The 22,473-nt window shown below is 36.8% G+C and overlaps 1 protein-coding gene across 6 annotated transcripts in view; it reads right to left on the bottom strand.

Moving 5' to 3' along the window:
• Window positions 1–22,473, bottom strand: part of LOC117968141 (Fanconi anemia group C protein-like) — a 40,906-nt gene that overhangs the window by 8,835 nt on the left and 9,598 nt on the right. For 5 of the 6 annotated variants that reach the window (XM_059035092.1, XM_059035106.1, XM_059035104.1 and 2 more), the window contains exons 3-9: window positions 21,061–21,145; window positions 19,677–19,771; window positions 10,184–10,288; window positions 8,041–8,105; window positions 7,427–7,591; window positions 3,703–3,859; window positions 712–767 (exon numbers count right to left, since the gene is read on the bottom strand). In XM_059035092.1, coding sequence (XP_058891075.1) covers window positions 712–767; window positions 3,703–3,859; window positions 7,427–7,591; window positions 8,041–8,105; window positions 10,184–10,288; window positions 19,677–19,771; window positions 21,061–21,145 — 728 coding nt within the window. The remainder of the gene's footprint in view (window positions 1–711; window positions 768–3,702; window positions 3,860–7,426; window positions 7,592–8,040; window positions 8,106–10,183; window positions 10,289–19,676; window positions 19,772–21,060; window positions 21,146–22,473) is intronic. The other variant, XM_059035098.1, reaches the window with a different exon arrangement.

Genomic DNA, 22,473 nt, shown 5'->3' with positions numbered 1-22,473 from the left:
ATAAATAAATAAATAAATAAATACATACATAAAACAAAGGCCATACCTGTGGTCATAAAAACTGTGATGAAATATAGGCTACTACACATTCTATAGCGAAACAGTTAACAGGTTACCAGTACATCGGAACACTTTTGCGGGATAATTTGACCCTCAATAAGTACTGTATGGGCTTATTTCCTTTTGTGTGGTATATCAACTTGTACAAAATATAACTTTCATGATGTAAATATAAGCTTCTCATATTGTTTCCCCATTCTTTCAAACCAGAATATGACACCAAACAATGGATAATAACGTATAAGGAGTTGTATTGATTGATGTCACTAGCTTCAGCGTCTTTAGGGGTCCACTGTGCTTCCAGTTGTGTCATACTGTGCTAAATTAAGCAGGAGACTGCAGTAGAAATCCATTTTCTCTCTGTTCAGTTCAATGTACCTACTTAAAGAGCTTTTGTGAACCAGATTCTCATTTTATACATTTTTGTAAAGTACATTGCTTAAAAGGGAAAACATTTTCCTTTACAGAGTAAACACAACGTGCAGATGATTAATAGCACAGATGCCCACAGTTCCAGTATGTAATTCATTAAAGACCACACATATTTGATCTAGGCAAGGCAAAATCTGAAGTTGCACCACACTGAACAACTGCCCTTTACTCATTTAATATCATACTTCAATGCATACTGTATATATTGCAGTTACTTACCTAAAAATAGTGTCTACTATCATAAAAATGTGAGGGTGGCGGGCTGAAGCTTTGGGCTGAAACAAAGATGGGAAAAAAAGGCAATTATGTTGCACATCAACTAAGCTTAACAATCTTTTTTTTTTAAATCTACTTTGCAGACACTGCACACATAACTCCAGTAAGATGTTAAAATAAACCATTAAAAAAGCAACAGAAAAAAAAATGAAGCATGTAAACTCAAGCACTTATTTTCAGCCTCTGCTCAGCTACTGCAAAAAAAGGCATAACATACAATAAAAATATCCATCAAACTTTAGTTTTATCTATAGTAATTATTCATTCAAAAACCACTCCTGCTGAAACTCTGATTAAGGAGTGATAGATATTAAATGTAATTGCTCTCAAAGTCACTAAGCAGCCCATAAAATATCATTTTTGTGCCACAGAACCAGAGCCAAAATAAACTTTACTCATTTACTGCAAGGCTTGAAAAAGAAAATATTGAAGTGCCGAAAACAACAGTTTCAAATCACATTTATTCATGCAGATCACCATATGCAGTTTCAGTGCAAAGGTTTGTGCTTCATCGTGCTGTGGGGCACCTCCACATGGTAAGAGCCCATATCGACATAAGCAAGCTGACCCCAAAAAGCAGGAAATAGTATTTTGGGAGGAACTCAGGTAAAGATCCAGAGTTTTTTTTTTTTTTGTGCAGGGGCTTGGGGGGGGGGGATTTTCTCTCACAACAGCAAGTTTACATACCCTGCCATGGCTGTAAATACAAAGTTATAGCTCTTACCATGATGGCCTACATCTGCCACATGGCCAGGTACCTTAAAGAATGAGCTCCAATGAGACAATATACCTCAATATACCCACATATATTTTAGATTCTGTTCTTAAGACTGCATCCTCATCAAGGGATAATAAACCATAATATAGAATTTGCAGGCATTAAACACTGGAAAAATCTCCCTAACAGACTGCCGCTTCATAAAGCAGTTTCTCAAGTTTCAAAAAGTAAATATGACACACACACACAGTACTCCTATATAAACAGTTTGTAATGACATCTAGTGTCCTTTTCCATTCATTGCAAGTTTAAAAATTCTCTTTCGGTCTCCTGTACTTCATTTGTCAGTGCCCGTTTCATTTTTTTTTTTTGTATTAACTTAAATCACAGTCTAGAAAGACATTTGCATCCACACTGACTGATAACCGTCCTGAACAACTGTAATAAGTGTATGCTTAATTCTGCATTTTGTAATCTACAATTAGTATTTTCTAAATTCCAATCCTTCTGATAAATGCTAACATGTGAACAATGGCTCTCGATAGGAATGCAAGTTTATTATTGTGGAAACAGATGTATCTCTTCCCTGACAAACACTTTGGAGTGAATTAATTATAATTAAAAATGGATCTGAGATTTCCTTTTACCCACTTGGTCAATATGAGTTCTCTAATCGCTTGTAAAAGGACCTTGAAATGAATGTTATCCTTCAAACTATATTTAACCTATGTTCCAAATCAATCAAATCAAATTTAATTTACATTTTTCTTCTTGATGAAAGAAAATCTCTGTTCCAGTACACACGCTCTGAATGTAGACCAGTGGTTCTCAATCTGTGGTCCGCCGGCTCCCTTCAGGTGGTCCGTGGAAAGGTTACATAATTACGGAAAGGAAGCGTCAGCATAGTTTACAGATCCTATTGCAAACCCTTAAAATATCTCCAAGTTCAAAAACAAAGGTATAAACTCTCTGTCACTCGTTGGAGTGTCTAAAATGTATTCTTTACTAGGGAGTTTTTGTGTATTGCGGTCACGTGCACTCAACACAGCAGCTTGTAAAGTAAGAGATAACACACGACAGGGCATGCATTGTGTTCATTAACATACAGCTGTAGTTGGGTTGGAGGCACGGAAGCTAACCATTTTTTTTTTTTTTTTATTTTAGCCTCCATGCTGGTCTCAATCGCTCCGTAAACAGTGCTGACATAAACCACAATGTTAGCCTTGTTAGTGACCAAGCATTTAAAAATGCCAATCATGTATTTTTGTTGATAATGAAAAGATACAGAAAAGGAGGCAAAGACAAAGTTCACTATCCACGCATTACTACCATTGACCCGCAGAAACCAACAATACAAAAATACATTATTGGCATTTTTAAATACTTGGTCACTAATAGGCTATCATTGCGGTTTATATCAGCACTGTTTATGGAGCGATTGAGACCAGCACAGAGGCTAATATAACAAAACCGAGTACTCTTGACCAGCCGAATTACGCTGAAGCATAGAATTATCGTAACAGACTGCTTACATTTTCAAGACATTTCTTTATGTTTCATCAAATCAATAAAAACCAGCTACCCAACATTTTTAGTTTTCTTCGATTTCATGAAGTTGTTGACTTGTTAAATCTTTGTGTCTCCTGGATCTGCTTCTGTAATTCTAGCCATTCTATTGTCATGCCTCCGAAAAGATCAAATGTGACGAATGGAATCTCATTTTTAAAAACTTTAAAAGACACTTATTTGTTTTCTGTTGCTGTGGTTACAGTAGCTTGCAGAGGATGCAGAATGCTGTGCTTAAATAATACCCCCCCCCCCCCCCCCCCACACCACCCCTAAAAAAAACTAAAAAAAAACACATTAGCATGCCATGTCTGTGGCTGTAAAATTTCCATTGCTAATTTTTACTGAACCCAAGGGTCATAATCCTAATTTAATTCCTAACCACATAAAACACAAGCCACTAGACCATCACGCTTATATTAGTCAAGGAATCTAAGTATATTACACATGGTATCAAATTTCTTCATACTAAAGCAACAGTCTAAGAAATGTCTACTGGTACAACCTACAGAATTAGCTCAATGTACTATCTGTCATTTTAAGTTAAAGCTTACTTTTAGAATGACCAATTTATGTTTGAATTTCTAAAAAACACAAAATATATAGCGAACCAATAGTATGTAACAAATCTGTAATGCTCAGCAACCTACCAGCAATGAATCGTTGATTAAGCTTTCCATTTCTTGTGGAGAAAAGTGTGGAGTTGAAACAACTGTTTCAATTAGATGTAGTGTGACATTTTCAAGACTGGGAAGGTAGCGCAACCAGAGGCCAATGATTACTGTTTCCTGCAGCCCAATCTTCTTCCTTTTAAAACAAAAAAGCAATTATTAAAAGATTAAAAATAAAATGGTGACTATGACTGTAGGCCATATTCACGTAAAAAATGTTTTTTCTTGTTAGTTTAGACTTCCTGCTCATGAAGTGTCAGTGAAGTGGCACTGGCTACAGTCCTGTGAGAACACCTCACTCCTGACCTGAACACACTGTGCCATTTTTTTCAACAAAAAAAATAAATAAATAAATAAAGGTAACATTCCCACTCGTGGATCATTTTAATTAGCAGTTTTTAAACTATACATAGCCTGGATAAACAGCGGTCGGGAATTCAGTTCAAAGCGACAGACAAGCAAACCAAGTGCGAGAAGGAGAGTGGGTTGGGCGAGGGGAAGAGGGAATGGGCTTGCCCCAGGTTTGGTTGCTGGAGCGGGGCTGAAGCGAAGCTGAAGGGTCTTGTCTCCCAGAGAAAGCTGCAGCTCCTTTCACAGCAAAAAAGTAAATACATTAGGAAAAACAACCACGTAATAGGCCTAATATTTATTTAGTTATAAAACGAATGCTGAATAAGATGTCTGTCTTATAAAGTGCCAGACAGCTTTTCTTCAGTTCGGATACTGTATCAAAAGGGAGAGACAGAAACGGAAATTAGACTGAGAAGTTGTTTATAGTTTGAACAACACCGGTACTGTATTTACTGTAGATATATTGCATGAATCACTAGTATAGGGAATTGGGGGACATGCTGTAGGAGCGTTATATCCGAGGCACGTTATAACTGAGAGTGCACTCATTTTGTGTCATTATTGTCTTGTCCAACTAGCATTTCTTCTGGCATTTAATTTCTGTATTGTCATTACCTGTATGTGTTTTATGTGCATAAGCCAACAGCTGAATTACTATACTGTTTTTCCTTTACCCTAGTCCACCTTACTATACGAAACAAACATTTGAAGCTCAGACCATTTTAGTAGCCATACAAATTGGGCAAATCACATTTAATTGGTTATTAAATAACATGAATTGTATCTGTCTTTCCCTGCCCATTGTACATATTACCACTGTTTGGGTCATATCTTCTAAGTGCCTATTAGAAGCTTAATTGGTAACATTAATTAATTTAGTGTACAGTTAGAACAAAAAACAGGAGGGACACCAGCCCTCCAGGACCAGGGTTGGAGACCCCTGTTCTAAGGGACTAACCAGAGATGCCCCCCAACCCCCATCCCCTACTTGGGTTGGTTAACCGACATAAAATACTGTACCACACAGCAGCTGATATCAGTTTTCAAAAACCCAGGACTCAATGTTCACATATTTCACCTGTAGGCGAAATGTAGAAAGGGTAATTCAAATCAGTTCTATGTGCTGTGAGCTACAACATGAAAGAAAAGAATGCTGTGGCTTTCATCAGATTCCACAGTGAATCTAATACGGGGATGTGGTTTTGCATATGTGGGTGAGAACAGAAGAAGATTAAAACACTAGAGTGAGGCAATTACATAGTAGGAACTGAACTAGAAGTTTGTTTTTGTGATGTTTAAATTAAATTAAATGCAAGAAGAAAGATTTGTTTGCACAAGGAAAACAGTTAACAACAAACATGACTTTATAAAGAGCTTTGTTCAGTAAAAACCACCAAGTTAAATTAAACTAAAGTCATAAAAACAAATAAAAGAAACCGAGCGCTGAAAAACTTAGATGCTATTCATGTTTATATATATATAACTCATCGCTTGCACAGGTTATACAAGCCTACTGCACATATTGTGGAGGCACTTCTTGCTTCGTGAAATACCAGACATTTTAAACATGATTTTAACATGACAAGTTTTCACTAACCTAGGCTCAATCACAATGGCAAATAAAATCTATTTGCAATCTTTAAAGACTTCGATGATAAAAGTGTATTATGTAATAAATATACTGTAGTATTGCATTTCCTTAGTACGTGTTGCGCATCCCAGTTTTCTTTAAAGAGACGGTAAGAATGATAGACTTGCTAAGATTTAATATTAAAGATCACTTTCACTGTCTTGGGAAAACATACAAATGCTCAGCATTCTGGCATAGTTTCTTACAAAGTACATTTGGGCTGAAACTGGATGTTTTAAGCCACTCTGTATTTTCCCCACACACTATTGTGTGTACAATAAAATCTGTATTAATGGCAACATGCTCTAAATAGCCAATAAACACCAGAACATATACAGCTATGGCCAAAAGTTTTGCATCACCCTGTAGAATGAACAAATTATGAATAATGTTACATTAATATTTTGAATTACATACCGCTTTGTAGTTTTCCATATAACTAGGGCTCTGCATTTTTCACTTGTTTTTTAACCTGTAATTTTGGCACGTAGTGAGCAACCATTAAACAATCATCTCATTACGTTAACCATCTGAAAAAATTGATTACATTTTCTTGATATCTGGGCACAAATATATATTTCGTCAACAGAAGAGAACATATAGATATATTTTTTAATAGATTTACCATTTCTGGCACCGATCCCTGAACCGTACTGATATTATAACCATTTATTGGAATCTGGGCATTTGATAGATTCTGTAACATATGTATCCAGATGAAGAAACACTTCTTTCAGCATCCACAGAATTGGTAACAACTGACAAATATATTTTAGCCTTGCTAAACTGGGAAATAATTCTTCTGCATTTCTCCAAAATTTGGTCAAAGAAATTCCACTACCGCTTTCTTTTGCATATGTTTGATATCCCTCCATTTCTGATTTACAGTAAGCACCACACCCTGGAATAGAATCTATCAGGAGGTGTTCTGTATCCAAACTACAATCATGTTGTGGGTCTAAAATCCTTACTGCCTTCAGAAACTTGTGAGCTGGTTAAATAAAACATGGTTTTATTCTGCATTGACCAGGGTTGTAGTAACTTATCAATTTTTCTTTTGTAAAGTTTCAAAACCACACTTTCTTTATTCTGCCATCTGTGCTGTGCAGCTCTTATGCCAGTGCTCGGTATGTATTTATTAATTCTGCAACTTTATTATACGTTTGATGAATTGTAATGTTACGGCTTTCAAAATAAGTTATACCCATCAGTGTGCAGCACACCAGGCAGACATTGCTGCGTGCAATCTCTCAAATAAATGCTTTTTGAGTTTATTGGTGCATCTATTTGTTCTAAAACAGCAAGTCTCGAGGTAAGCCTTTTCTTTAAACGCATCAATTTCTAGAATGACAATAAGTGTTCCTTGTAATTAGGGGGTGTTTTGTAATTAGCCAGAATTTTATGGGTTGATTACTTAACTATTCTTTTGATCAGTTTAGCTGGAGTGGTTACACAGACATCTGGAGGCTTAGGACTGAATTGCAGGTTTAAAAAAAACAAAGTAGAGAAAAACATAGGGACCTACATATAATCGACAACAACTGAAAAAATGTGACAATTTCAAAATCTAACATGAAATACTGTACTGTTATGGTGTGTGTGTATATATATATATATATATATATATATATATATATATATATATATATATATATATATATATATATATTTTAATTATGTCTCAATCCTAACATTCTAGATGATACAAAACCTTGTACTCACTGCAGCAGTGCTGTGCCAACAGCTTTTAAGAAGTCTGCACTGAGTGTCTCTCCTGAACCAGATTCACAGCACGTAAGCAGGGCTTCGATTAATGGAGCAGCTTCCGAACAAGTGACAAGAGGTATACAGAAAACTGACAGACTGTGCAGTCTATCAGGTGTAAACCTGGAAAAAACAGTATGTATCCTTTATAAAAATCTAAATGTACATGTTTACATCATAATACACTACACAGAATATCAACTAGTACTGTTAATGCCTTTGAAATGGAAGATCCTGTGTTTTATTTCCAGCTGAGACTAGCCTACTATACAAAAAGATATAACATAAATATTCCTGGGCAAGTTCATGGACAAATCTGTTTACCCCATATTACCTTAGTAATGTCCAACTGAATCTCCTTACAGTTTAGGAATGCTGTTTGTGAAACGTAGTAGAGATATTTCTTTATATAGTTTACCTCCAAATGTAGGATTGATTGTGTCAAGCTCTTGATAGTCTACTTATTACTTACTCTTTACTAGATTTTATTTTCGTCACAAGATGAATGTGTGTTTATTTGTGGAATAACATGAACTCAACATGTTAGGTAATAGTGTATCTGCAATGCTCACCTCTTAGGCATGTGAATTCCATTACAGCAGCTTTCTCTTAGCTCTGTCACTAATGATGAAACCATCTGTAAAGAAAAATCCAATGGCACATTAAACACACACTCTGGGGGAAACGGTGGCAGAATTTTAACTTTGCTATCTGACTTGCACATTTCTATTTCTTTTACATCAAAGAAAAAAACAAAAAAAACAGTAAAGCCAACTTCCATTTTGCAAACTGGTTTACCATTAGCAATGTTTGCTCAGGCAGATATAGTCATTAAACTTGTAAGAAAGTATGAAAACCTACATTAAATTATATATATATATATATATATATATATATATATATATATATATATATATATATATATATATATATATATATAGTACTGTGCAAAAGTTTTAGGCAGGTGTGAAAAAATGCTGTAAAGTAAGAATGCTTTCAAAAATAGACATGTTAATAGTTTATATTTATCAATTAACAAAATGCAAAGTGAGTGAACAGAAGAAAAATCTACATCAAATCAATATTTGGTGTGACCACCCTTTGCCTTCAAAACAGCATCAATTCTTCTAGGTACACTTGCACACAGTTTTTGAAGGAACTCGGCAGGTAGGTTGGCCCAAACATCTTGGAGAACTAACCACAGTTCTTCTGTGGATTTAGGCAGCCTCTGTTGCTTCTCTCTCTTCATGTAATCCCAGACAGACTCGATGATGTTGAGATCAGGGCTCTGTGGGGGCCATACCATCACTTCCAGGACTCATTGTTCTTTACACTGAAGATAGTTCTTAATGACTTTCGCTGTATGTTTGGGGTTGTTGTCATGCTGCAGAATAAATTTGGGGCCAATCAGATGCCTCCCTGATGGTACTGCATGATGGATAAGTATCTGCCTGTACTTCTCAGCATTGAGGAGACCATTAATTCTGACCATATCCCCAACTCCATTTGCAGAAATGCAGCCCCAAACCTCCACCATGCTTCACTGTTGCCTGCAGACACTCATTCGTGTACCGCTCTCCAGCCCTTCGGCGAACAAACTGCCTTCTGCTACAGCCAAATATTTCAAATTTTGACTCATCAGTCCAGAGCACCTGCTGCCATTTTTCTGCACCCCAGTTCCTGTGTTTTCGTGCATAGTTGAGTCGCTTGGCCTTGTTTCCATGTTGGAGGTATGGCTTTTTGGCCGCAAGTCTTCCATGAAGGCCACTTCTGACCAGACTTCTCCAGACAGTAGATGGGTGTACCAGGGTCCCACTGTTTTCTGCCAATTCTGAGCTGATGGCAATGCTGGACATCTTCCGATTGCGAAGGGAAGTAAGCATGATGTGTCTTTCATCTGCTGCAGTAAGTTTCCTTCGCCGACCACTGCGTCTACGGTCCTCAACGTTGCCCGTTTCTTTGTGCTTCTTCAAAAGAGCTTGGACAGCACATCTGGAAACCCCTGTCTGCCTTGAAATTTCTGCCTAGGAGAGACCTTGCTGATGCAGTATAACTACCTTGTGTCTTGTTGCTGTGCTCAGTCTTGCCATGGTGTATGACTTTTGACAGTAAACTGTCTTCAGCAACCTCACCTTGTTAGCTGAGTTTGGCTGTTCCTCACCCAGTTTTATTCCTCCTACACAGCTGTTTCTGTTTCAGTTAATGATTGTGTTTCAACCTACATTATTGAATTGATGATCATTAGCACCTGTTTGGTATAATTGTTTAATCATACACCTGACTATATGCCTACAAAATCCCTGACTTTGTGCAAGTGTACCTAGAAGAATTGATGCTGTTTTGAAGGCAAAGGGTGGTCACACCAAATATGGATTTGATTTAGATTTTTCTTCTGTTCACTCACTTTGCATTTTGTTAATTGATAAATATAATCTATTAACATGTCTATTTTTGAAATCATTCTTACTTTACAGCATTTTTTCACACCTGCCTAAAACTTTTGCACAGTACTGTATATATATATATATATATATATATATATATTCAGATCCTCATGTTGTAAAATTCCAAAATGACATAATTAAACATCTCACTTTTAAAGCCATATGAAATTAAATTTCTTAGTTATGTAAATTTGGGGATCTGGATGAAGTTACACGTTTTAAGCAATTTTTTTTTTTTTTTTTTTTTTTTTTTTTTTTAAATCCTACTTACACATTTCACTAGATTTGAATGATATTCCTCCGATGTATATCCCAGAATCTGAATGAAGGAATTGTTCTCTGTCTCAGAGTCCGAAATAAGATGATGTATCAAGCTCTAAAAAGAAGAGGAGGGATTAGATTAATACAAGTGTAAAGTTTTAATAAGGAGAAAATTACTCTTCCTGGAAACCACCTCTCTCAAAAGAATGGTTTAAAAATGACCAGTTTATAAAAAGTATGATCATGTTTTGATTTAGTTCATTCTGTAGCGTGCACGGGAGTAGGGGTCAGGGCTGGTGGGTGACGCATTCTAAACATCAAGACATAAGCCATATATCTGTTTGCCACATTGGTGTAAGTGGTGGGATGCAGGTACCCAGGCATGCTCTTGGAACCCTGTAGCCTGGTGAGCAAGTCCGAGGGCAGACTTGAGGCTGGCAGGGGAGAGTGTAGTGTGCACAGGGGTAGGGGTCAGGGCTGGTAGGTGACGCAATCTAAACACATAAGCTCGATATCTGCTCCTTCAAGGGAGTCCAGCTCTTTTGTACAGCAGTATCGGCACTATGTTTCAAAGCGGGAGGTCCTGGGTTTGCGTCCGACCTCCGTCTGTGAGAAGCTCCTGCCTGCGGGAACCGAGGTATATATTCATGCACTCCCATTGTTTAACCTATCTATCTCTGTCAGGTTGATTATGGGTTTGCACCTGTACCTCGAAAAAACAAATGGGTTTGCACCTGTACCTCAAAAAAACAAATGAGTTTGCACCTGTACCTCGAAAAAACAAATGGGTTTGCACCTGTACCTCGATAAAACAAATGGGTTTGCACCTGTGCCTCGAAAAAACAAATGGGTTTGCACCTGTGCCTCGAAAAAACAAATGGGTTTGCACCTGTACCTCGATAAAACAAATGGGTTTGCACCTGTGCCTCGAAAAAACAAATGGGTTTGCACCTGTGCCTCGAAAAAACAAATGGGTCTGCACCTGTGCCTCGAAAAAACAAATGCATTTGCACCTGTACCTCGAAAAAACTAATGGTTTTTTACCTGTACCTCAAAAAACAGGACCTATTTTAATTATTTTATTAGCGAAAGGGTTTTAAATTGGTTTGTGACAAAATCTAATGAAACTGTGCATATGTAATAACTTACATTATTTGAACAGCAGAATTGATTAACAATGTATTTGCATACAGACACTACTGTTTTTGTTTACAAAATGCTTTTGCAAATATCCATAGATTCAATGCCTTTTGGTTTAATGCAATGCACTAAAGTGTGTGGTGTACAATCATGCACACCTTTAAATGTGCATCAATAAAATGTACAATGTAGTAAAGTTTATTTTAACAGCAAGGTAAACAATGAACCACCTTCACCACTTCCCATGAGGTTATTGTTGTTATTACAGTTCTACGGGACTGGATTGTATTTCATAACTTTTTGGACTGACATTTCCACTTTTATCGATTGAAAAAATAAAACTACAGCACAGAGACAGCAGGCTGGTTTTAGTTTGGAGCAGCTAATCTTGCACATCCTTGTCTGCCCTCTAGTGGTCTTCAGTGCTGCTTTCAACTGTAACTAAATTCTGTAGTTGAGTAGGTAAATTCTTAACATAGGAATATGACAATTCATGGGAGGGGCCTAAAGCTTGATTTTCATGACAAACAATACATCTGAGGTTAATTATATTTCCAACAAAGATGGCTGACCAACCACTTTGGATTTTTTCTCCAGAAATTCCCAAACTGATTTATGCTTTTCCATAGATTATCTAAATTACACAAAAAAAAAAGCAACCGAACAACTATTAATTTTTTTATTGGGACATTGTTTATAATAAAATATGGCTAATACACGCTTAAAAAGAGTAAGTAGCGGGGTTCCGAGAAATATAGCGTTACACAGTCCCAAATGTTACTACAAATGTTTAAATAACGTGCTTGTAATTTGTCCTTATAACTTTAAAGTCTGTTTCAAAACTCTTTACAAAAATGCTCACTCTAGCACTGGGGTTTAAGATCTGTCCTGCAAAAAAATAAACACATAACAAGTGTTCTGGCTTTTCTGTTCCATACCACATCATGGATTGTTATTGCTGTGTTATCTGTTTGACAATGTGGGCAATAATCCTTACACTATCAGCACACTAGAGCGGACATTTTGAAAAGAGCTTTGAAACAGACTTTAGTTATAAGTGTAAAAAGTTGTCAGGATGTTAACAATGAAAAGAAAAATCACAGGTACGTTATTTAAACAGTTGTAGCAACACGTAGGGATGTGTAATGCTATATTTTTTTAAAATCCCGCTACTTACTCTTTAAGGTGAATGAAAATGACAACACAGTTTGTAGCCTAGTGGTTGAAGATCAGGACTTAGAGATAGCTAAGCTACAAACTCCCCACACAGCGTGTCTTACTCCACCTACACATGTACATATTATACTTAAAAAAAAGTACCAACCAGCTTTGTTATGTGGCATTTCAACTGTGCTGTTATGTGTTAGACAAATACATAATACAGGGTATGAACATATTCCATTTTACATCATTTTACTATGTTTTTTTTTTTTTTTTTTGGGGGGGGGGGTAAAATACCTTACACACTCTGTTTATACAATCCATTCCAAGACTAGGATGCTGACAACACAATTCAAAAAATTTCCACACTCGCATCCAATCATAACAAAGTCAAAACAGCCTCTCTCTCCCTCCCTCCTTCTCTTTCATTCTTTCCCTTATTAATTCCAGCAACAGAAATACATTTTTAACATCCAAGAATAGGAACAGATAATGCTGGTCAAGTAAATAACTTAAAGATTTGTTACAGATTTTGTGTGGGGGGGGGGTCTACTTATTGTAACATCTCATTCGACCATCACGTTGTTTGCAGACATAACAAAATTGTGCCAATATGTACAGTGTCGTGTCACTACGTGGAGCTTGCCGACACTGTGTGTGTTCACTTTAGCATTATTTACCACAAAATGTCATTGCCATCTGCTTGAAATTACTTTAACCAGATTACTGCTTGGGTATGGCTTTTGTTGTAGATTCCATAGAATACAGTAAGCACACTCCCAAAGAAAATCTAAATTATAACCTTCTGTTGTGGCAGAATTAGACGACCAAAATGCACATTTCAAAAAATATGTCAAAACACAACACATTTGTCTAAATTACTGTCAGCTTAATTTGAGGAGCTTTTCCTGAAACCGGTAAGTGTTAAACATGGCTTTAGGCTGGGCTTGAGAAACAGATCTCTACTAAGACTAATGACTGTACTAATGAAGATTGTTTATTTAAATGTGGATGCATACTGTAGTAGAACGTGCTGCTAAACAAGTAACATACATCCTCTGGCATAGAATAAGAATTAGCAATTAGATTTTTAAATCACATATGTATTTACGTACAACTGCTTTCACTAGATCCCCATTGTTGTCACGTTGTCAACTGGAATCTCCCAATTTGTGCAGACATTTATGAGATTTCTACACAAGGTTGCAAGGTTCAGATGTTGAAGGTAGGTCACAGTCCATTATGTGCCCAATATAGTTCCTTTAGCCAGTAATGTTTTTTTTTTTGGGGCAATGTGAGTTTCTGCAGTTGTTTGTTGTGAAGTTTCTCTTGAACCTTTGAACTTGTGACTTAGAGAGTACAAAATGTCGAGGCACATACTGTAAATAGTCAACCCTGGTAACAATTAATGTATGAATACCATAAAAAGGGTAGGTTCAATTGGGCCTCAGCTGGTTGTATGATACATTTGACTGCTGTTAACAAATACAATGGGGCAGCAGTGTGGAGTAGTGGTTAGGGCTCCGGACTCTTGACCGGAGAGTCGTCGGTTCAATCCCAGGTGGGGGACACTGCTGCTGTACCCTTGAGCAAGGTACTTTACCTAGATTGCTCCAGTAAAAACCCAGCTGTATAAATGGGTAATTGTATGTAAAAAATAATGTGATATCTTGTAACAATTGTAAGTCGCCCTGGATAAGGGCGTCTGCTAAGAAATAAATAATAATAAAATAATAATAATAATGAAAAAACAAAACCCCAAACCTCTTACAAAACCAAGATCTCATGTTTGGGATGGTCAGACCTACACAAGAACCCAAAGCTCTATTAGATGAAAGTCACTCAACATGAGTAACCCAGGAAGTGTTCATATTGAACCAAATGGCCTTCTTTAAATCAAGGATGGACAATTACAAAGACTTGTGCTACTGTAGTTCAGCCCACACAGATTCTAAGTGGACGACTTCCAAAGTTTGAAGTACCATGTGTTTGTCACAAAGGAAAAACATGAAACATGGACGACAGTCAGATGTGGAAGGAAGACCCTGGCAAATCTTGTAACTCCATATTTAGCATAATTGCTCAAAAAGACTCCCAGATTGCAGTTCTCTTGGCTTTTCTTCCCTGGAGACTCATTGGGAATGTTCCATTCCTCTTTCAGTACACACTGTCAATCCCCACTGACTGCGTATCAATCAAAGTTATCTTCTAGAGCAACAGTTGCTGCTTTTATTAAGTCTCTTTAGAGACAATTATTTTCATCAACTATGAACGGATAGTTTCTTGCAGTTGTGAAAATAAACTGCAAAGCAAATAAAACAAATGCTTGCGACATGCAGTCACAGTCTGAATCAAACAGCATTGTCTCATACTACAAAACACAGGGCTATATTTTCAAAGCGTTTCTTCCATTCTTTATTTAAACAATCATGTTCATGTTACAAAATGAAAAACAAAACACAGTGAGGATTAAGATGACTTGAAATCTCCACTGTGAATGCCTGCAGATTGGGACCACCCACACAATGTGAAGCACAGTGATTAAAGGGAAATCAGTGTTCTAATTTCTGCCAATACTGTCTGCTCAATTCAGTAATTATAATATTAACATTCTTATCTTAATCTGTTGCATGTGTTGCGGCAAGTCCGCTCTTTATATCTACGACTTAACTACCAAACAATCATGTTGACAGTTATTTTTAATCTTGTACCAATGCAATATATTAACGCAACAAAAATGAGTTGGTTGTAATGTCAGTGTTCTCCCCTAGGTGGCTGCCTAATGTCAAATAAACAATGATATACCAGTATTATGAATTACGGTTTTGCTTTCCATTTTAAAATTCTTCTTCTCTTGTTTTTAGTTTTTTCAGTTATAAATTAGAATAGTTGAAATATATGTGTGTATATATATATATATGTGTGTGTATATATATATATATATATATATATATATAAATATATATATATATATATTGATGTAAAGCTGGTACATTCATATCTCAGAGAAACTGGAGAGGAACGGGACATTAAAGACATTCCTGTCAATGACTCAAAATTTAAATCACTCAACACCCACAATACGTGATTTTTAGGCACTTTTAACAAATCTGTCACTGTGAAGATTTACAATCATCCTTCACCAATGGAAGCACCAACCAAGCGAGTGACAAATCTTCAACTCTGACAGCGACTAATTAAAAAAAAAACATAACCAATTGAAACACATTTTCCTTAAATTTTTTTCTATTTTGCAGTTCATTATCTACCCAGTTTAATTCACAGTTCCTGAATTATCAAAAAGAAAATTATATTTAAGATTCTTTAATATTGACTTAATGTACGTTATTATTATTCATTAAATTCACTTGCAATTTGAACCTTAACGCCACCGGTTTCTTGTCTTTTTTTATTACAGACACTAATATCCATGTATTATAAAAAATAATAGATGGGCTTCAGTGAGTTAAAGGAAAATAATTCCATCTCGGGATTCCGTGACAGTTTATAAACTACTCGATCTAACGGTCTCGTAGTTTATGACGTCACATAAACCCTGGATGGAATTATTTTCCTGTAACTCACTGAAGCCAATCTATTATTCTAAATATATTCCCAGTAAACCAAAGAACATTTTACTGGGAAAACAGATTTGAAGGTTTGAAACTGGAGCAGAACGGTCGAGCACAACACCATTTTAAAGGAATTATTTATTTTTCCTCTCTATTTGGAACGAGACACTGCAAGAAAAAGATAGAAGTCCCATTAAGAGCAATTGTGTAAGGTGACAATACTGTAAATACAGGGCTCTGCGGTGCACCCCAACACTGTTGGTTCAACCATCAATTTTATTTAAGGAACATGTGTGGCACCACTGCTTTCGTGACCTAAAGCATGGATCAACTGAATTTTTTCCATAATAACAATAATGATAAACATTTGTCAGACTAATCCAATGTTAACATTAGCAATTATATCAAATAACATCAGTAGGTAATCCCACACAGATGGTGAAGATGAGATTTCTTGTAAAATAAAAAATAAGTTGGCAAAGATGTTGTTGGTAATAGTTATTTTGTTGCTGCCAGATTGTGTGGCTTTTGTGAGATATTTTAATTGCACCTATTATATATATGTGCAACGTGGATGACACAAACGCAAGCTATAGTAAGCCTGTTATTCATAAATATGAAGCAGATTTGTTGCCAAGATAGTGCAGTTGATTTTACTGTTGCAGATTGCAGAATGTCAGATGATGAAAACCATTCTGCAGCAAGGAAGTATTTATGAAAGTAAACACAGCAGCTAATTATTATTATTTATTTCTTAGCAGGGCGACTTACAATTGTTACAAGATATCACATTATACATTGTTTCACATTATACAGATATCACATTATTTTTACATACAATTACCCATTTATACAGTTGTTTTTTTTTTACTGGAGCAATCTAGGTAAAGTACCTTGCTCAAGGGTACAACAGCAGTGTCCCCCACTGGGGACTGAACCCACAACCCTCCGGTCAAGAGTCCAGAGCCCTAACCACTACGCCACACTGCTAATATGTGCTTCACATTGCGTTTGGTGCAAATTAACTAGGTGCTTTTCTGAAAGCTCAATATTCTTAATTAATCGATTTATTTGAATGTATTAAGTAAACATTTCAGTTCAACTTACTGCAGGTGGTTTAAATGTTAGTATTTTTAAATAATTTGTGCCAGCTACCTTAGTGTATTTGATCACTTAGACAACCTTGATCAAACATGTTCTGAAAAATCTCCATATGGAAGTTTTTTTTTTATTTTTTTTTTATTTTTCAAAGCACCCTGAACCAAGTTCTCTTTCTAGTTATTTAATAATTTTTTATTTTTTAAAAGTTGCAGGTCATAAAACATCTGTTTTGATGTTAATTACAAAGCCTTTCTACTAGAATTAGAAGAATTCCATTTTTATTTCATTTGGTAATATTTTAATGTGCAAAGGTGTAATGTTGTTGATCATAAACCATCTGGTTGCTTTTTTTAGACTAAAGCCCCTTTCACATCTGTGTCCCAGTGACCCACCTCACGATGTGGATCGACATGCTTTGTCCCGGGCTGAGTGAGACAAAATGCATGACGACCGTTCACAAGCCGATGAACTGGGCAGATGACATGACAAATGACATTTATTAGAGAAAAGTGTGAGGTACTGCACGCAGGCAATAAAAATGTGCATTATAAATATCATATGGGAGATACTGAATTTGAAGAAGGAACCTATGAAAAAGACCTAGGAGTTTATGTTAACTCAGGAATGTCTTCATCTAGACTACTGTGTTCAGTTCTGGTCACCTTGTTACAAAAAGGATATTGCTGCTCTAAAAAGAGTGCAAAGAAGAGCAACCAGAATTATCCCGGGTTTAAAAGGCATGTCATATGCAGACAGGCTTAAAGAATTGAATCTATGCAGTCTTGAACAAAGAAGACTACGCGGCGATCTGATTCAAGCATTCAGAATTCTAAAAGGTATTGACAATGTCGACCCAAGGGACTTTTTCGACCTGAAAAAAAAAACGAGGACCAGGGGTCACAAATGGAGATTAGATAAAGGGGCATTCAGAACAGAAAATAGGAGGCACTTTTTTACACAGAGAATTGTGGGGGTCTGGAACCAACTCCCCTGTAATGTTGTTGAAGCTAACACCCTGGAATCCTTCAAGAAGCTGCTTGATGAGATTCTGGGATCAATAAACTACTAACAACCAAATGAGCAAGATGGGCCGAATGGCCTCCTCTCGTTTGTAAACTTTCTTATGTTCTTACAAATAGTCACGCCGCATGAATGTCTCACTTCCGCAAGGAAAATTTCTTTTTATTCTGTTTTGCCTTATTTTTGTTGATTGAGACACAGCATGAGCCAGACTGCAGCAGGGATGAAGAGACATTTGCTCTAATCAACATTTGGGCCAATGGTTCAATCCAGAGAAGCTTGAATGGAAGCACCCGCTAACAATCTGCTTCCGGGTCACTGATACGCGCATTGTGTACTTGCGTCTGTCAACCAGGGCAACCCTGCTTTATCAAAAGCAGTGTGAAATCACGTAGCCAGCCCACATGACACCGGGTCCTGACCCGGGTAGGTTCCTACCTGGGTAGAGCATGCCAGCATGAAAGGGGCTTGAGTTGGTTGAAAAATATTAGGTTTTTATGTAAATAATCCTTCTCCCATCTGTTACACACCAGGTTTTGCAGCTCTAACAATATGATTACAGCACTGTTTGTAGTGAAAGCCGCGTTTTTAAATGCAGTAGCAGAAATACTATCCTTCTCTGGACCGTTGAAACATCACTCATTCCTGCAGAGAATTAATACAAATATTATTAAAAATTAGACAGCCAATGCACAGCAAAAGAGATCTATTTTTGCACTTTTACCTCTTCTATGTTTTACATATTACTCCTTGTAACAAGCTCGATGGTTGCCTTACCCCTCCATTGGCATTGACATATATTTCAAGTAAAATATGTGGATATTTGGTCTGCCTCGGAAGTAAGCATGTGGATCCTTGCCATAAATACACAACAAAAATGATGCATTTTGACCAGCAGCTCAGGACTGGCATTAGGGATCTGTACAATCAGCCCCAGCCCCAGCTGTAAACCAAAAACATCCAACACAAGTTATTTAGAGCACCTTGGACTCCTATTTCCCCAACCACAGAGCATCCACTCTGATATAGGGAGGAAGGGAGGATTGAGGATCGGCACTGGATTTCTCCGACACAATGCCAACTTTTTAAAATAGGGAATTAATGCTATTGCACATTTTATTATTATTATTATTATTATTATTATTATTAAATCCTCCCCTTACTGCATGATTAACAGAAGAAATGGTTGGCTGACTTTTTAGTTAGTTAGTTTTTTTTTTTTTTAATAATGATTTGTTAAATAAAACAATAATTACAAAATTCACAATTCAGGGGAGGGGAATTCCAGAATGGGTTAGTATTTTTCGATGGGGTCATGCTCAATCAACGTGTCTAATAAAATGATAAGTCCTTCATTGCATATGATGCCGATTGTGCCCTTTTCTTTTAAAATGTTGTTGAAAGAAAAATATCAAAATTGAACACATGTTTGTAAAAGGTTAGCCAAAATAAAAAAAATTAATTAAATAAAAAATTTGAAAACAGATCAGTTTAGGTTCGTTCTCATACCTGTATCCAGTCATTGGCTTTTAATTCGATGGCATTCTGTGGTTCAGCACTGTATAGACACCATAAACACTGCAGCAGAGTCCTTTGGCTCTCTTCTAGCAGGAAACAAAAGAAACAGTTGTGTAAGACAACTCCGAAAGGAGACTTTAGTATGCAGAGGTATAGAAAAAAACAAAGTGATTATCACATTAAACACACAATTTACAGTACTATATTTATAATACATGCCAGTCTTTAGAGTCCTTTCTGCTATCTAGAGCGAACAGACACGAATACCAGTAACATACTGTATAGCTAGGGCCAAAGTTTTGCATCACCCTATAGAATTAACTCATTTTGCTTTATAAAGTCGAATGAAACCTGCTGAATAATGTTATGTTAACATATTGAATTGCCTATCGCTTTGTAGTTTTCCATATAAAAATTTAAAAATGTGACATTTTGAAATCTCCATGAAATACTACTACTATTAAGGCTTCCAGTAGACTTTTGCAATATCATTTTGATTACATGTTAAATAACTATATATATATAAGGGCTCCCGAGTGGCGCATCCAGTAAAGGCGCTCCTCGCAGGATGTGCCCTATAGCCTGGAGATTGCTGGTTCGAATCCAGGCTATGTCACAGCTGACCGTGACCGAGAGTTCCTAGGGGGCGGCGCACAATTGGCTGAGCGCTGCCCGGGTAGGGAGGGCTTAGGTCGGCAGGGGAATCCACGGCTCACCGCGCATCAGCGACCCCTGTGGCCGATAGGGCGCCTGTGGCTCTGCAGCGGAGCCGCCAGATCTGTGTTGTCCTCCGGCACTATAGGTCTGGTAGCATTGCTGTGGATCTGCAGTGCGAAAAATGACGGCTTGGAAGGAGCACGTTTCGGAGGACGCGTGTTCCAGCCTCCGTTTCCTGAGTCGGCGGGGGGGTTGCGAGCGGTGAGCCGGGGATACAGATGATAATTGGGCATGCTAAATTGGGGTGAAAACCGGGGTAAAAATAATTGGCGATGACTAAATTAAAAAAAAAAAAAAAAAAAACTATATATATATATATATATATATATATATATCATTTTTATTGTCTTAATCCTAAAATTCTAGGTGATGCAAAACTTTAAGCTATAGCTGTACATCGCCCTGCCAAGGCTGTGTCATACTAAATTAGAACAATCTGCATCATGAAAGAGGAGATCACCATGACCTACATCCAAAACTTCAAACGCTCATGTAATCTAAACAAAATGTCCAATAGAAAATTGTTTAGATGTTTCTTCCTTTTTGAAACATCTGTCTACTGGACCTTGCTTCTTTAGTTTGATTCATTCTACTGCGCTAAGCAACTTAGTAATTGTGACTGAGAATACAAGAGCTTGGCAACTCCAGCGTTACTTACCATCCGCTACAACACATGGGTTCCAACAGAGTCTTCCAAGCAACTGACCAACAAGAGGAAATGTCTTTATGGCCGCAGTGGTGTTCTGCAACACAAAACAAACCCAGCAGACAATAACAATACTGTTTTTGAAATAAAACATTCCTGTACTGCCACAAAGCAGTTTTTTTTCCCTCTTAAAAACACATTACATATAATTTTGTGAGGTTTTCTGGATTTACTTCAAATAATTAAAGAGAGAAAAAAAATCTAAAGGGCACCACAAATTTAAATCACACAGTTCCACATGTGGCAGTTGTAATGTAAGCAATGTGCTGTACTTTAAAGAACAGTTCATTTACTTGTATGAGCCCGATTTTTCAACGGGCTTATTCACTGATGAGGATTATGTGATATATTCCTTACACCTAAACAGCAGGGTCAGTGGGATTCATCCTTCTGGCTTAGAACTAATTGAAAACCAACCAATTATTAAGTACCTTCAGCCTTCTAGGTACACAATGCATTTCTCATGAACTTTTAGATCATTCCTTTGAATCAAGATGTGGATTTCCTATATTTAGGGATTGTATAAATGCAAAATAAAGTCATAGCAAAGATCATTAAAGGGCCCCATTGTCCCCTGATCTGAAGTGACATTAAGTATGCCAAAAACCTTACCCAACTTTACAGTAGACTTGTCTTTTTAAAACTTACATTAGGTAAGGTAAACTAACATTAGGTTAGGTAAACTAACATTTTTAACACAATTTAATAAGGCAAAGAGGGAAATTCTATGAAACTACATTGAAGGAACAGAACCAAGGTAAACTATAGCGGATCTTTGTTTTATCCCTTCAACAGGAATGAAACTGCATTTTTATTTGAAAGCAATTATTTTAAGATACCTGTATAATAACGTCCCTGATGATGTCACAATGCTTTATTGTTGACAAAACTTAAAATCTGATAGGAATGGTTACAAACAGGCCTCTTTTTAATGACTCACTAAGCCCTTGACAACCAGAATCTTTTTTTTCTTTCTTTTAGAAGTACCAGGAATTATAGCAACTTGATTGGCTAGTAAGTTTCATGTGACAAGGGGACTAATCAAGAATAAAGGGCTTCTTTCACAATAAATCAAGATTGCAGGACATACATTCTTGTTAACATTACCTTTGGATGGTCCCCAATCTGCAGCACTTGATCCAGCAATACATGAGGTTAAGAGGGTGATGTAGTATAGGCACAGTGCAAATAACTGTGAATGCAAAATTCAAACTGCATTGTGGTCAGGCAATTATTTTGCACTGTGCCCTATATAAGCTTAAGGGCAATGCAAATTGCTCAACACACACAAATAATGACCCGCAATTATGACAATGAGGGTCTCAATGCGCAGTGCGGTCTATTTAGCGGCCACACTTGCAGAGT

The sequence above is a fragment of the Acipenser ruthenus genome, chromosome 1, assembly GCF_902713425.1.
Source record: "Acipenser ruthenus chromosome 1, fAciRut3.2 maternal haplotype, whole genome shotgun sequence".
Taxonomy (NCBI): Eukaryota; Metazoa; Chordata; class Actinopteri; order Acipenseriformes; family Acipenseridae; genus Acipenser; species Acipenser ruthenus.
The sequence above is the reverse complement of the archived record's forward strand: the minus strand, read 5'-3'. Positions and strand labels throughout refer to the sequence as shown.